Source organism: Myiozetetes cayanensis, unplaced genomic scaffold (genome assembly GCF_022539395.1).
Source record: "Myiozetetes cayanensis isolate MyiCay16 unplaced genomic scaffold, myiCay2020 scf3, whole genome shotgun sequence".
NCBI classification, from domain to species: domain Eukaryota; kingdom Metazoa; phylum Chordata; class Aves; order Passeriformes; family Tyrannidae; genus Myiozetetes; species Myiozetetes cayanensis.
Window position 1 is genome coordinate 25,481,331 of NW_026087521.1, and position 17,051 is coordinate 25,498,381.

At 35.7% G+C, this 17,051-nt stretch overlaps 1 protein-coding gene across 3 annotated transcripts in view; it reads right to left on the reverse strand.

Annotated features, from left to right (window-relative positions):
* Positions 1 to 1,314: 1,314 nt before the first annotated feature.
* The window catches only part of MDFIC (MyoD family inhibitor domain containing), a 53,335-nt gene continuing 37,598 nt past the window's right edge, over positions 1,315 to 17,051 (reverse strand). For all 3 annotated transcript variants that reach the window (XM_050324800.1, XM_050324799.1, XM_050324801.1), the window contains exon 5: positions 1,315 to 4,889. In XM_050324800.1, the coding sequence (XP_050180757.1) occupies positions 4,642 to 4,889 (248 nt within the window). In that variant the 3' untranslated portion in view covers positions 1,315 to 4,641. The remainder of the gene's footprint in view (positions 4,890 to 17,051) is intronic.

Sequence of the window (17,051 nt, forward strand, 5' to 3'; positions counted from 1 at the left end):
CTTTCCAACTATAGTAAAATATTTCTAAAGAATGATCCTTTTATGCCATCAGCATGAAATCACGGGTAAATAGCATAAGCAAGTGCTTTGTATAAGCAATCAGCTTCAAATTCAAGCATAGTGAGCACACTCAACCAGTGCATCACAGAGGTGAGTGCACAGTATTGTTTTTACTGAACTTCTTTCAATATCCTGATGCTGAAATTGCGGTAAGGTCCCCCTGCTCTCTTTGGAAGTGCCAAGAACTGGCAGAAGGGTTAGAAGGTAGGGGGGAAAGTATGATTAATGCCTGTAGGATTCTAGAGCTACTAGTGTCACCATCAACACTATATGGAATCTTCCAACACATGGTGTATGCACTCAAATAAAGAGAAGAACAGGGAAAAGACACCAGGGAGATATTTCCCTAATGTTTAGCTTAATTTTGGGGCCAAGAGTAAGATTTCAGATACATGGTTCATTTGATGATATATATGTTGCCTTCCAGAAAGTTACAAGTGTGCAGACAATATGAGATTTATCATGGAGATACATCAATGCAATTGGCATTGCTCTCCAAAAACATAGATAGAATATTGCAACCACTAAGACAATATTAAAAAAAACTAAATATGTGAAGAGCTCAGAAAACTTTATCATTTAGAATATTATAAACACAGTGATTCATCAAAGTCAACAAACAGTTCTTAACCTGAGTACTATGGCTGAAATTGAGTAATCAGTCAATCAAAAAGCTCCTGAATGATCCTGATACTTCTTCACAGCAGCCATTTTTTTCTAGAAACATTATGTTTTATAGCTACTGGCTAGAACATCTGTAATAATTCTCAAATGGTGCTGCTTGTCTATGTTTTTATTAGTTCTCTTATCAAAACAATTATTTTCGCGAATAGTCTCAATGGCAAGACTTCATGATGCACACTCTGGAATAATTTCTGTCAGTTTTATCATCTTTCCTCTGCAATGCCCAGAGAAGCAATTTTTTTAGACCCTCTAATGGCCCACATACCTTAATTTAAAATAGTGGTACTGTGTGCAAGCCTTTGTTTCCCAGGCCACACAAACAATTAGACCTTAGTACGTCTTCTGCAATACTATGAACCAACTACACCCTTGGTTCATCTTGTTTTTAGTACCTGAGTTGGCTTAGCTCCACCTGTAAGACAACTCCTGTACACTGATTCATCCTCTGTATGAATCACTCAAAGACCAACATAACACCTTGAGGAAGAAAAATCACAAATAGCCACGAAGTTATATGAAATTAACGTTCAGAGGAGTAACAATGTAAGATTCGAAGAAAAAGATATCCCAAAGTTTCAAAATAAAGATCTTTATTTCAAAATAGTGTTTGCAAGTAGCACATCCAGTTGATATAAAATACAAACAGCAAGTTTTTCAAATGGGCCAGTTTGCAGAAATATATACTGAAACACTGTACAAGTTCACAAGAACTATTATAAAATAGACAGTTAAGTTCTGATGTTTTAATTTTATTTAAACTCTATTTTCACATTTGACTCCTAATTCTGCTTGTTTTAATTACACAAGGTGCTTACAAGATTGTTTATAGAGTGAAAACTACAAAACAGAATTTAAGAATATAAATATAGAAAGGAATTCCTTAAACTACATGCTAATATTCTCTGCTACTAAGATACATTTTCAAAAGTGCTAATATCTCTATGACAAACAGTAGCAGATTGCATTTAAATGTCAAACAAAACACACAATTTTTTTTTCAATTGTCTGTAATACTTCGATACTTCTAATCACTATGAGGTTTAATAACACTATTTTCACTTCCTAGTATTTCACAAATGAAGTGGGAAAAGACATGTCTGCATGTGTGAATTATACATGTGTGTGACAAAGAGTATGAACACATATGCATATATGCATGAACAAAGTTTTTGTAATTATTATTTGTATTTTAACAGTACTGGAAGTAAATGCTTAATAAAAAATACATTTTCCAGGTTTTTATAATTTCAACAAATCAAAAACCCTTCTGAGTTCCTGTAAGTAGAAAGAAGGGTTTGTGCAGGCCAAACTGTATAGATAACTTTTACACAGGAAAAGGACTCCCTAGATTGGTATTTTCTTTTTTTATTTTTTAAACCATATCATCGTGTGGTAAAAGTAATGTTTAGTAAGACCTAGTATTTTAAAAGCATGATATACAAGTTGTGCAGTTTTCCAAGTACAAAACTGGAACTGCTCCAGCAGGCATGGATATTGGAGTAGGACAAGAGACTGGAAGACCACTTCTCTGTCCCCAAAGGCACATTTAGACAAGAAACACCCATAATTCACCTCTCTGCTACCAGAAGGACATGAGGAAAGACAGTTCATGGTGCTGCCTAGCCCCAGAGAACGTGTCCCACCACGACGGTGTCAACTACAGACCTACAATGGACAAAGCACTGTCTCGACTTTTCCCAAGGTGCATTGAGTCCCAGTGCTTACTGTGATGCCCCCAATTTCCCCAGAGGCATTATGCCTTACAAAGGTAAAATGGCTCCAGGCAACGCCACTCAACCAAGGCACCTCTTTCCCCTTCCCAATGTGGTTCAGACTTTTAGGAGTCATAATTGAGCCCCATGGGCCAGATTCTGAGCACTGGGAATTTATCAGTTAAACTATGTGATTCCTTATTAGCCTGCCTATTATCATATTTTTTTTTTCTCTCTAACTGGAGCTAAACCAATGGAAAATTCTGACATGAACCGAAATGCACTTAGTTGATGCCACACAGATCAGAATTTGGCCCAATATACGGAAAAAAAATCATAAAAAACAGACTAGGACACCCTCTGCATGAATCCACATGGGTGAATCCACATGGTATCAGAGTACACAACAATATTGCATATGTTAAGGCAAAATGTAACACTTCCCAGCTCCCCAGTATAGTTGAGGATTCGGTTATGTTACCTTCAGTGATAACTTGCAGTAGTAGGCACTACTAGTCAGTGTTCACAAGAAGAAGCTTTGGTTAATATTAGACAATTTGTTGACTTAGCTTCACACTCCTGTGATCTTTAGCTTGTCACATTTGCATAAACTGAATTCACTAAAGAATAAAGAGACATTTATGGTCAATTCACTCAACACATATATGTTATTGGCTATTGATGATTCCTATAACAAGGCCTAAATTTATGAGATCCAGCAATCTACAAATGGGAATTCTGAAGTATGGATAGGAAAGTTTAAGTATGTGAGATCAAGATGTATAGGTGGTTTACAAAGAAAAGTTCATGAGCTACAGACATGGAGGGAAGAAACTAGCAGGTGGTAAAGAAAATGGGTATCTTGATTACCTAAATTTGGGAATCTGATAAACCTTTTTATGTGCTGAAACAAATTCATTTCACAATTAAAATTACAAAGAGAGGTACTTCTTGGAAAACCCTAATGGTGTAACAGGGAAAAGGTTGCCCAACAGATCCTCACTGTATTTTTCAAACATTTTAAATCCCAATCCTTTTATTTACAAAGGCTACCACACATTTTTAAAATGTCCTTTTTTTATACAGTTATTTAAAAATAACACTTAAAATGTATTTGAGAGTAAACTTTTTTTCACTTGCTTTTTGCATTCAATGACAGAATTCCTTGGTCAAGTGAGTTTTAATTTGGTCTTTATATTTGAGTTAAATTCTGTTACCCTCTGTGGATCTTTCCCACACTGTGAAGAAATAAATACTAACTTTTGTGACACTGGCTCTAAGGTCACAAACACTGACTGCGCTACTTAAAGCACAGGTTTAGATTCTTGAGTTAACTTCTAATAATTTCCCCCTTATAACCAAATTTTGAAGATATGTTAGTCTATTTGTTACTCTAAGCATATATTTCATGCTACACAGATTTCAAAAGTCTCTTTCTAAAAAGAAGCATTTCAAGTAATAATAGTACTGAAGCAAAATATAAGTTCTCTATTCTGTCTTGATTGATAACAAAGAAATCCTGGTACCCTTCTAGTCCACGGCAAAACTTACACTTAACTACAGTTTTTTAGATAGCATCGATATTGACAACGGAAAATACCAGGAATCTCTCTCTCAATCCAATGAGATATCAAAACCAAAAGAAGTATTGCTAACTTGACCACTGTAGCAAAAACAACAGTATATTTCTGATGCTGGCATTTGAATTAAGTTTAAAATAATAGAGCAAAGTTGCTTTCAACCCAAAGAGATAGAAATAAAGATGTTTTGATTTTCAGAAAGTCCATAAAAGCATGTTATGCATGAAGGCATTTGAATGTTTAAATATTAAAGTAGGTAAGGATTTGCTCTGCAGTCTGTTCTCCGACCAAAAACCTATCACTCAATTCAAATGGCAATTTTGCCTTCATACAGCCTGTGGTACCAGGCCTATAATTTGGTTTCAACAAGGTCTTCCATTTGCAAAGACAAAAGGAAGCTGGAATGTAGCTTTAGTTTCACATACAAAACTATACAACCTGTGTTAGAATACAGATTTGAGGATTGCTTTTAAAAAAAAACATAAAGGGAATGAGCAGTGCAATACCAGTTGGTTGTGTGAAAATCTTATCTTGTCTTTCTTTAAATGTTTTTAAAGAAAAGCTCTCCAGTTTTACAGAGAATAAAATAAAAAGGGATACATATTTCATGATGGGAAGCAGATCCCACAGCATTCCATGCAGATCTCCAAGCAATCTGAAGATTCACAACATGCGTCCATTATGCCACAGTCCATATCACACGGGCAGTTACAGTCATCTCCCATCTCGTCCCCACAGCAACAGCAGCAGGCTTCTGATGTGCAGATGCCACAGGATGCTTGTCCCAGAACAATGTTACAGAGGGTGAAAAATTCACAGAACAAGCAAGCCAGGATACAGTGAACACAGCAATCTTCATATATAATAGTTCAGTAGCACATCATGACCAAGCAAAACAAACAAAACAAAACAAAACAAAACAAAAAAAGAAGAAGAAAAAAGAGGAAATAATTAATAGGTTATTGTAAATCCAGATATATCACTATGTCAAATAAGTAGCTGAATGAAAATTATTCAGACTAGATATAAACTAACATCACAAAAAATGTTTCCCATCTTCATGATCATTTCTGCAGCATAAGTCATCTACAATTTAGGACTTTCACGACTGGTTTTAGTGCAAGTCTCTTGTCACCACTTCCCTATATGCAAATCCCAAGTACTAAACATCTGCTTAGATAAATTCCTCCAGTCATTTATTATGTAAAATATCTGTATCGGTTACCTTCAGTTGTAACTTCTTCTCCAAAGTGATTGAAAATAATAAAATTAGAAAAACAGCTAGTGAGGGAAAATACCTAAAATTATTTTCAGCCTCTCCCAGTGCATCTGACCCTTCTAAATCTGTTTTGTTTGCTTGGTAATTATGAAGGAAAATAAAGGAGTTGCCTCAACATTTTTACTTTCTGTATTGTTTTTTGTGCACCTTAGAAACACCTTAACAGCATGTTTAATGCATTTCTTACTTTCAACAGTATGTAATATATTCAGTCAAAACAGATTTTTCTATTGCTTTTCTACACAAATCTATTGGCAAACCTTTTAATGTACTACTTTAATCTTCAATAGAGTTTATAACTACACCTGAACATCAATATCCATGTCTTATAAGTACTATGAAATGATGTAAGATAATTAAGGTGTCCCACAAACCATCTGCAAAAAATACAGCACCCAAAGAGTAAATATATGAAATAACTTCAAAGCATACATCCATGAGACATGACAGGTAAACACAAAGATTGGAACCAAACAAGTGCCAGTGAAAATGAGACTGCAGGAGTAAGAGGTATACTCAGTTGTACATAATTATATGTATAAACACATTTAATTTTTAAGAGGCAGTGAATAGTCAATAGAAAGAGAATGAAAACTTAAAAACAGAAGTGTTCAGGATGGAGAAATACTTCCTTCCTAGAGTCAGCTTTCATTCTTCTTTTTACTGCTTGTAAACCTTGAACAGATAGGTGAAAATTGGGAAAATGTTCTGGGGAAAATATCCTGCACAATCTCACCCTTTCTATCGCCAGGATCTTCTATGAGACGCTGTTAGAAATGACAGGATATTGAGCCACATGGGCAATTGGTCTGACCACCTACACGTTATGTTCTATAGATGTTATGTTCTTACAGTTCACAGGCTGTTACTTCTGTCATAGGGGAAAACTTGCAATTACTTGCAACAGTTATACTATTCTCATGCCTTCTAAACAAATTTATAAAAGAAAAAAATTATGTAGTAGCTATGACAAGTATCTTGCTTGATTCAAAATACATCTAACATTGCAGAAACTCTGACTGCAGATAGTGCAGTGATGACTTTACACAAGCAAGCATGAATACTTACAGCAATGCAGCAACAGAGGCTCAGACCTGCAAAATCTCTCCCAAGAAGCAAAGTAACTACATGAGCTCTTAGCCCACTCCCACTTACTATACTACTTAGATACAACACTTAGCTTGGATATACCTGTACTGCAATGTCATTAAGTCTCAGCTAGTGACACTCATAATGAACATTTATGCTCAAAAGAAAACTGAAATGTCAGAAAAAGCAAGAAGGGGGAAAAAAACCCTAACCTTAAAAACTCCCCACTACTGTGCAGGAAGTAAAACTGAGAGGAAACCACGGGTAAGATAAGGTTGCTTTTAAAGAAAGTTGTTGCTTGCATTAAAAGGCTGTTTTTCACAAAGTCAAACTGTCACTAAATAAATGACCTTCATCGAAAACACAGAAGACATGTTAAAAAAAGCTGGGGAGTATCAGTTCACTGAAGAGGACCAAAGCCAGACCGATAGTGATTAATCAGCTGGTTGTCATGGAGATGGTGTTAGATTTGTTCAGGTACAATCTCCTTTCAGATTTTCTTTTAATATGAAGGGAAAAGATAAAGAAGCCAAGAGTTCTATCTAAGAAGCCTTCATATTTGAGGAATTGAGGTTTTACTATTTTGTGTCCTTAAAATACAGTTGAATGAAGCTATCACAACAACAAATGTTGTTCTACAAATGCTTTAGTACACCATAATAAAACTTTATGTGTTTTGGTATTGAAAATAAGATACTCAAATGAATCTTGCCTGCTTCATGCAGGATATGAAAAATTGCAGGAAGAAGTAGACATTCACAGACATTACATGTATTTATTGATGGGCAAGAGACAGAGTTCATAGGTTAAACAAAAGGGACAACATTCAGAAAGCACTTTCTGGACCCACAAAAGAAGTTTTCCCACCTAATCTACAAAACTCATCAAATCAAGACTTACAAGAAGAGGATGTGTTGATTCAAATAAAAGTATTTCAAAGGTAAAAGTTATCAAAAATTGTCCAAGGCCTGGTAAGAAATTTTGGCCACTAGTGTTATTATGGAAACTCTGTAGAGGGTCTCTTTTTCCATCTCTTCTTCACTGACTGAAATGCCAAAAGGATTTTTTTACCCCTCTTTATTTTTATTTCCTTCTCCCCAGATGGAAAAACTAATTTTCTATTCAGAAAATCTTTATATAACAATTTTACTTAACCTCCACAAACAATTAACATAAAGTAGAGATATCCTTTACTGCTCTCTTTATTCTTGCAATGACTCATTTGTACAATGAACATAAACTTTGATCCACATTTCAAGGACAAACCTGAAATAATCATGCTTTTATGTTCTTCATGTTATTGACTTTTAATAGCTATCCAGGTAGCAATTATTTAACACATGACAAAGCATGCTGTTACCTAGACCTACCTAACTTGCTGAATTCAGAATCATGACTCTAAAGGGTTGTAATACAGTTGGATAAAATGGGTGGAAGAATAATTTCTTCCATAAATTACCCCTATTTCTTAGCTTCTTATCAAGAGATGCAATTATAAGACAAAAATACAGTCACAGTGTGTTTTCATAGTAATAACAAACCTACATGCCACACAAAACTCATCCTTTTCTAATACCCATATTCCTGCAGCAACCTGTCAGTTCCACAGTAAAAGGTTATACAGCTAAGAAACACTTCCTTTGACTGCTGTTGCTGGGTGGCATGATCAGTGGAATGCAGCCATGAAGGTGGTATATATCAAGCTCATTCCAAAAGACATGACCACAAGTTTTTCATTACTATGTTGGGGACTACTACAATATATTTTACTTTTTGCATAAGACACTTCAGTAATTTTTATGTGATTACAAGACCAAGGAGACTATTTTAAATTACAGATTATTCCAAATTTCAAAACTTTTTCAACATGTTAAAAATAAAGACTATATTTAACTTCCACTCTTTAACCTTACCACATCAAAATCCTAATTTTTTTTTTCAGATGAATGAGGAGTGGAACACTTTAATCCAACTAGAACTAAACATAATTTATATATTTGTAAACTTAATTACTTTAATGTCTGACAATGTGTTTGTGAGTATATTTTAGTCTTTTCTAACAAAGAAATGATACAGATAACGCTGGTGTTATCTTAAAATTATCTATTTCTTTGTGTTCTTTTTTTATTTGGTTGGGTTTTTTTAAGAATTAGAGATTTTCTCATTCTTCTTTTCCCATTAGATGTATTAATGTAATTAAGAGTTAGGGGTATGTCTTTATTGAGGACCAAGCTCCATCAGCCTTGGTGTTCAGGATGCAGTACTGTTGATAATAAGTTAACTCTGAAGTTTCTTGAGGTTTGAGTTTTAACTAAACTAATTTCTTTCTCTGTGAATATATTTAAGTCTCATTACATAGGCCAACCATTACTGAAGATAACCTTTTCCTGAGGACTGCCACACTACACCACAGCAGTCTCAGATTTCCATTACTTTTCAATTCTTATATAACACTTTTTTCTAATTAATGGAGAAATGCTGCACTACAGATTGGCACTATACAAAAGTGAGGATGTGGGGTGCAAACACTGTATAGGGGTACACTTTGAAAGAAAAAAAATATTCCAAACTAGTATATCTACCTTAGTTCCTTTATCAAATGCATTTGATTTCACCAAAGTACAGTACCACATTTGTTGTCTATGATCCAAGCTCCCCAAGGCTACGTTAAATGGCATAAATTACAATAGGCTTGTTCTGTAGGCAGCAATAGTATATTTTATTAGACCAAGTCACATTTGGGGAAAAAAGATGAGCTTTAAGACACTCAAGCTTATCTTCAATTATTCTTTCATTTTGCCTGGTATGAAAGCTAGACCTGACGTTAAAAGGGTCATTCTATACGGCATTTTTAAAAACCAATGCAAGTAAAAGTGTTTTTTAGTCTTTTGGTACATCCCCAAAAGCTACAGACTGGTTACGAAACTTCAACAAATCTGTTAAACAATGCCAAGACAACAAAACACAACCAATACATCCAAGTTTCTGCTGCTTTATATGAAACATACATTCAGCTACTTTGTGCAGATTTAACCAAAGATTGTATACAGTACATATAACATCTACTTTAACGGGGTTATAAATGTAACCACAGACAATATCCAGACAAGAAATAGGCCTAAAGTCCCTTCAAACTGTTTATACACTATTATTCAAAGCCCAAAAGGCCCCACTTATAACTTACCCCAGTTATAACTGTTACGCTCATTAAAGGAAAAGAAACAATATCAACAATAAAACAATTTTTATGGTTGTCCATGTCTTTAAACATTTTCATGTGCATACCACTTTTTACTTCTAAAATCTTTGCATAACCTGGTATCCAATTCCTTTCAAATACTGAAATACATATTTTTTTAATTTCAATTTCCCTTTCATCACATCCTCTTCACTTTTATGAAAAGGTGCAGCTCTAGTTAAGAAATAGACTTTTAAGAGACCATCGAAACTGTACAAGGGACACAAAAGGTGAATTGAAAAACGTACAGAGAAATGCACGTGCAGGCTGATATGTCCTGCTTTTATAATGTTTGACACCAACCTGTCACAAACGGACCGAAAAAGCTTTCATACTAAGCAGGCAGGTCACATATGATAAAAGGTTTTCATGTCTGCAATGGTAAATAAACTCACTTACAGAATGGTGACCTTGGTCAGCTTCTTACTAACTATATTCACCAAGTTCAGACAATTCAAAACAAATCTCCAGGCACTCTGCTGTCTCACAGAGAGAATCAAAAAGGGCAAACCCACAATCAAAGTGAAGCTGAGGTCTTCAGCGGGGGTTTACTCCGGGCCCCTGCAGAGCCCTGAACAGAAGCCCCAGCAGGCGCTACAGGCATCCCGCAGTCTGGCGGTGTGGGGCTGGCAGCGGCAGGGATGAATACACAGCGCCAACGGCTGAGACAGCCCACAGCCAAAGCAGCACAGCCAGCCAACAAGAAACCACCCCGGTACAGTTTTCTTAAGAGCATGCACTGCACAGAGGTGAGGCGTAAAACTACCGAGCAGTGGCACGCAGCCTTCACACCTCCCACCGATCCTGCAGTGTACGGGGTTCATGTGCAGCCTCTGCTACCCATCCCCTTTCTTTTGAGAAAATCCACTGTACCCAGGAAAATGCTCCCAGAAAAATAAGAAAGGTAGGAAAATAAACTGACACGTTGCAAGGAGTACAGTTATCTCTAGATAATAGAGCAACTTTTTTTTAGACAGGGGAAAACACAATTACAAAGCCTAGTATATGTGATATTTTGGCATTTCAGATAAAAGCTATCTCTGTTGATCAGAAACTTAAAATGTTGCCTGATCAGGCAAATCACATCAGTTGCAAAACACATGAAAACTTTCATCAAAGCTTATATTCCAAACTCTTGATACAGATATAACCTCAGGAGTAAAATGATCCATTTCAAACATACAGATATACTAAGAAATCTGCTAATTTCCAATACCTAAGACCTCCTTAGAATCTGAAGTTTTCATTGCCACTGCTCATCACTGCAAATACTGAGACCAATTAGACACTAGCTAGGCCATGACCTTTTAAAATGGATGCTGTGGGAAGACTTTTTTTTTGTTACAGGCCCTGTTTTCCACTCACTCCTCTTAAACAATATATAAATTATCTTCCAAGACTTCTGTGCAAAAAAAAGGTAAACTATGCTTAAAACACAGCATTCTTCAAAATGCCTTCTTAAAAAAACACACATTTGATTGTATGATACTGCTATTTACCCACTGCCTGACTGACAACTCTGTTCTGATACAACCTTGTCTAACAAAAAAACCCTCTGTTTAGCAATTCCTGCTCAGACATAAATCCACTTTCAATCAATTTCTAAAAGTTAATGAAAATTTTTGCCTAAGTAGAGAGATTGGCAGGATACTAACAAGTAGCTGCCCAAATGCCACTTAATGCTATGGGATGGATTTCAGAGTGTATGTATGCTTAAAAAACAAAGAAAAACTGAGAGAGAGATGGCCAGCAGACATTTTTGCAATGCTATGCTATTCATTGCTCTTACCCAATGTCAGTAAATAATACTGATCAAATGACTGAAGAGTTCATAAAAGAAAACTTACTGCTGGTCTTGTGTCACTCAAGAGGAAAATAACCCAACCCAATCCTACTGAAAATCATGTGCCCAAAAGGAATGTACAGTTTACTGAAAACAATTTTTCTGTTTATATAAAATTATAAAAACCAAAGTAAAACACTCCTAGTTCAAATAAAAGTCTGCTACTGTGCTAGGACTACTCACTACTTTCCATGGATATACACCTAGTGGTTGTTAAGACTCTGGCTTAACATAAAGGGTATTTGGTGGACTTGCTTTGTCTTCAGTTAAGCCATGAGTATCACTTGGGAAACTGTAATAAATTAATGTAGTCAGCAGCATGAGTTAAATAGTGCCCACAAACCCCATGCTTGGATTCAACATCTAGAACAGATGAAGTTGCATTATACTAAAAAGAAGGGGGAGGAGGTAAGGGAAGTCTCATCCAAATGCACCCTGAAATGTTGAATTTTAAACACTGGATTTAAAAAAACCCCACACATTGGGTGAAATTGTTCATCATATCTCTAAGCTCAGTAGCATAAGATATACAGCCCAGAAAGTTGAGGAAGCTTGCTTCAGGTTTTTCTTCTGGAAAAGCACGAGTGGCAACTTCAATGTGTTGGCAAGTCTGTATTGCCTGTCCTTTCCCAGAGCTTCACTTCTATGCTGCAGGCTTTCTTTATCTACATCACTCCTGCATCTAGCCTTATTACACTTCCTAAAGACCTATCCTAAAAACAAAACATTGTAAAGAAGATACCTTCTAGTGTCTTTCTGGTTTAGAAAGCCTGGGATGGAATGAAGAGTAGATCTCACTGTACATAGAGGAGGCAGGCTCATGATCTGCTCAGCATTGTTTAACCATCTACTGTTTCCAAATGAATATACCAGTTGTGTATGCTCAAAGCCTTTTGAATATGTGAAATACTGCATTAAACTCAAATTATCACAAATCACTTGAGTTGTAGGAACTTCCCTAACAAACACAGTAACTTGTGAGGTCCCAACAACTTGACCAAGAGCAAGAGTTCCATTTCAAAACTGAATTGAACCCTGTATTCCCTCTCTCCATCCTCAACTTTTCATAATGGGTTGCTTTGATTCAAAAACTGTATAACATCAAGTTTCATAAGTTTTGGTAGGAAAAATCAGTTTGTTTTTTACAAAATAATAAGTAGCTACTTTGGCCCTGTCTACCTCCTTAATTAAATTCCTCTTCCATCCCTCCCCCTGCCCAACTTCTTCCCTTTCCTCCTCCAAATCTGCATATGTCATTATTACATACCTTCTACTACTCTGATACACATACGTAGGTATTCAGTTACTCATTTTTCTTCATTTCCTGACATTTAAATCTACGTTCTGCTGCCTCACTGCTGTCTCATTCAGATCTCCTCTCTTCAAGTTGCTCAGGACACATACAGATGCTTCTGAACACAGTAGCTAGGCTGTCTTCCTTTTTACTCATCTACAATTGCTTTTTCATGTTTCCAAGGTGTTTTTCCCCACTACTCATAACAAATGCAAGACAGTAACAATTCTCTTTGTTAGTGGCCTACCAACCAGAATTTTGGACGAACTGCGAAACCTATGGCATCAATAACTTAAAATATTATTAAAATTTCTTTGAGTTAATTTTTTTTTTTAATTCCCAATATATACTGAAACCTATCCAGTACCTTTGAAAAATCTTTAGAACTGAAACAGTGTTTAAAAACTGCTTTTTAAGAGTGACACTCCTACTATTTCATAAATACTTTGGCTTTTTGTAGTGTAAGTAATGGAGCTGAGTAAGATTTCTTCAGGGACAATATGGATTAATAATAGATGCAGAGGAAAAGCAGAGCTAGCGAGTACACTCACACCCTCCTAAGTCTCACTGGATGTGTTTCTAAACAGCATATTCTGGAATGCTGACACAACTGCATATGACAGAACCACAAAATATTATGAGTTGGAAGGGACCCACAAAGATCAAGTCCAAACCTTAAGTGTATGGCCTGCATAGGGATTGAACCCACAACCTTGGTTTTATTAGCACCATGCTGTAACCAAGCTAATCCCAGGGTCATATACAACTGACTCATTTGAAAAAAGGAGGTTTTAATGCTTTTATACTACTGCTACCAAAATTTCTGCTACATTTTAAGCATTTCCAATGCAGCTTCAATTCTGAAAGTTTGTAAGATGTGACCCACAGCAGAAGTGGATTTTGCAGCTGGAACAATTAATAAAAGTTCTTAACTATGGTGGGGGAAATTTGGGGGGATCAAGGGCTTCACAGCTTGCATTAGGACTGTCTAGTACTTTGGAGGCCAACAAGAGCACTACTGACCTTCACAGGAAGATGAGATATCCAGGGTAAAGTAATACTGAACTTCTTTTAGCTTTCTAGTGCATATACAGAAACGTGCAGTATATGAAGCAGCACGCTACATTTTAAATAAGCATAAGTCCAAATAAGCTCCCACACAGAATGGGTGGAAAGCCCAAATGTTTCTTGATTCGATCCTACTTCAAGCCCTTCCAGGCTTTCTGTTCTGTCAACAGATACGATATTTTAGAGCAAAGTAAGTACCAGACCTGGACTTCCTTTGCATTGCAAATAGCTGCGGTGCTCCAGAGATGTTCATATCTTGTCCTTTAAGAAGAATCAAGAAGAATACAGCTTTTGGAAGGGAATAAGAAAAGGTGAAAAACATTTTCTCTTTTCTATGTTCTAAACTCAACCTGACAACCAGAATTCTCACTTCTCTTCCTTCTGAGGACATTATCTCTTTCTTTTCTCTGGCCACTTTCCTTCACTTGATTTCAGGTATTCTCCTGACTGACAACAGAGTAGAACACTCAGGGAGGGAGACAAGGCAGATGCAGTGAAAATACAGGATGTGTATTTTCAGGTTTTAACCTGAAAATTAATTAATCTATTAATTAGAAAATCTATGAATTAATTATTAAAACTCTATTAATTAGATTATAAAATCCAAGATGTTACACAAGAAATAGCAAAAATAAAATTAATTGAAATATCTGTAAGTGTACAAGTTTACCTGCACTTCTTTCTACTAAAATTTTCTGGATGCTACAGTAAACTAAGTTGGTGAGTTAATTCAGGTGATTCATCATTCCATACTCACAGTTCAAAATAAATATAGGTTGTCTCTTTCTCCATAAGATACTGCATAGAAGTTATATTACTATATAGATATGTCCAAACACAAACACACACCTTCAAGTCAATTCAAACCCAGCAGCTCTTCAGCAGTAACCAGTGGCTTGAGGTTAACATAGTACAAGTTAAAGCAAAGCCAAGTAGTTAAGCAATGTTGCAAATAATTTCCAATCGTTTCCTATCTTTTCCATCTTCCTGTAAGTCTTTTCAATAGTTGCTACAGAAACATCATTGGATCAGACGAGGCAACGGCTCAGAAAAACGTCTCTTTGCCCATAAAAGTATGATTCATCATTCACCGAAGTTATAGAAGTTAGGTTCAAATTAAACTATGTATACCATTTTGAAAGAGTGTCTATGCAATCCTCAGTCACTGAGTTTACTGATATACCCTTCTGGTTTGGTATAGTTAGATGTATTAATCAAATATATATATATATATATATGGTTCAAATGAAATTAAACTCCTTCAAACAAATAACCTGGTTAATTATATAAGGCTTTTGTACTAGATACCAGAGAGTAGATCTTCCAGAAGTAGTCACAAGGGGTTAACATGACTTATAGTAATAACAAAATTATTTTAAAAATATGGATAAATCATTTTATATTTATATTTGTATCATTTTATATATATATATAATATAAATATTTAGATATTTCAAGTGATAATTGCCAGAGTCTCTGACTGTGCATTTTATAAAATACACTGTGGGATCATAGGACAGATAAAGTATGTAATGATACTTCCTGCAAGGCAACAGCTTGATAAGAGTATCCCTTATAGCTTATAGTTGCCCCATGAAGCCCCCACAGGGTACGTTAAAAGCTGAAGAAACTGTCAGAAGGGTTGTACATGTGTGCATGCAGATGTGGTTGCACAAATATAAAACATGTCTGTCAGAGAACTGCAAAGTAAAATAAATTTCAGAAACAGAAAATTACTTTAAAAAACAAATATTCTCTTTTTTGGCATATCCCCATACACCAGACATACTTTAATCATTGCACAATAAAACTTGTGCTTCAGTCAGATTAGTTAACAGAAAACTTAGAGCTGCAGACATTAGCAGCACTGGTCGAGCTATTGAGAGCATATATCCAGGTTCCCACTTTCAAAATGAGAGTATTACAAGGTTAGATGTACAATATTAACTAAATTTAATTTTAGCTATTAGGTGACTCAAGAAACCAAGTGTAACAGTAAGAATTATCCTGTATTTCTGTACTTTGAAAGAATGTAAGTAATACAGTGTGACAACACTATGCAATTATCTAAATTCTACACATGTATGCCTTTAAAAATAACAACATTTCTGACTGTACATAAAAATACTGTATATTGGCAGTTTCAGGCAACTAACACAATCATGTGTTGGATATTAAAATCAGACGTTAGAATTTAAAGCCAAATCTGAAGGTATCTTATTCATTTTCTTCTCAAATATTCAGTAATTTGACATAATTATTTTCATGGTTATTAAACAACAAAAAAATCCCACCAACTGTATTTATTACAATATAATTTTAGAAGAAAAAAAGTGTTTGCCGTAATTAATTGTATAGGGGAAAGGACAGGAAAGGCACTGTCTCTTTAGAACTCTGCAGGTTTTTTTTTTTCAGAGGTTGAATTTCTTAAATTCAGAGGCCTGCACTTTGTACAGTCACTTGAACAGATCCACATCTCCTAAGTTAGTTTTTTTGAAAGTGCACTGAGGAAAAACATATAAGAAAAATATCAGGCTGGAGGGTGAACTCCATATAACAGAAACTTCACATAACAGAAAAGGGAATATAGGAAGTATGAAGTTGTGATTTTGGAAAGAAACATTAGAGGACTGAAAGTACAAAAGAAAAATAACAGTAGGTTCTTGAAAATAAACATAAAAATAAACAACAACAAGGGAGACCAGCCCATGGAACAGTCTGAGTGAAGCTGTTCTTGATATCACTACACAGATTCGCTGAGTAAGTTTGAGTGAAGTAGTTGAATTCAAGAGAAGTCACTCCACTGACATCAGTAGACTTCGTTCAGGCCACTACATGCAGTCCTTCTGATCCCTCTTCCTTTCATCTAGGCCGAGAATCCTCCCCATTTCACTGAACAGTACTGTCTCCCATTTCTCTAAGAATCTGTGTTTGTACCCACAGTATGGAGGGTTTTTTTCAACCAGTCACATCTACGCCTGCCTCAAACCAAAAAAATTTACAGCACACCTGTACCCTTCTCGTAATGAGGAATAGCAAAGCTCATCGAGTATATTAGTGCTAATGGGAAGGCAGTGGATCAAGGAGAGACTCAGGAACTCTGGGACCATGAGTGTACTTGCAAGCAGCGAGAACACAGAGATAGAGCTAAAACATAAGGGAAATTATTTACTTCTTCTTATTTAAGCTGTGCAGAAGGACTAT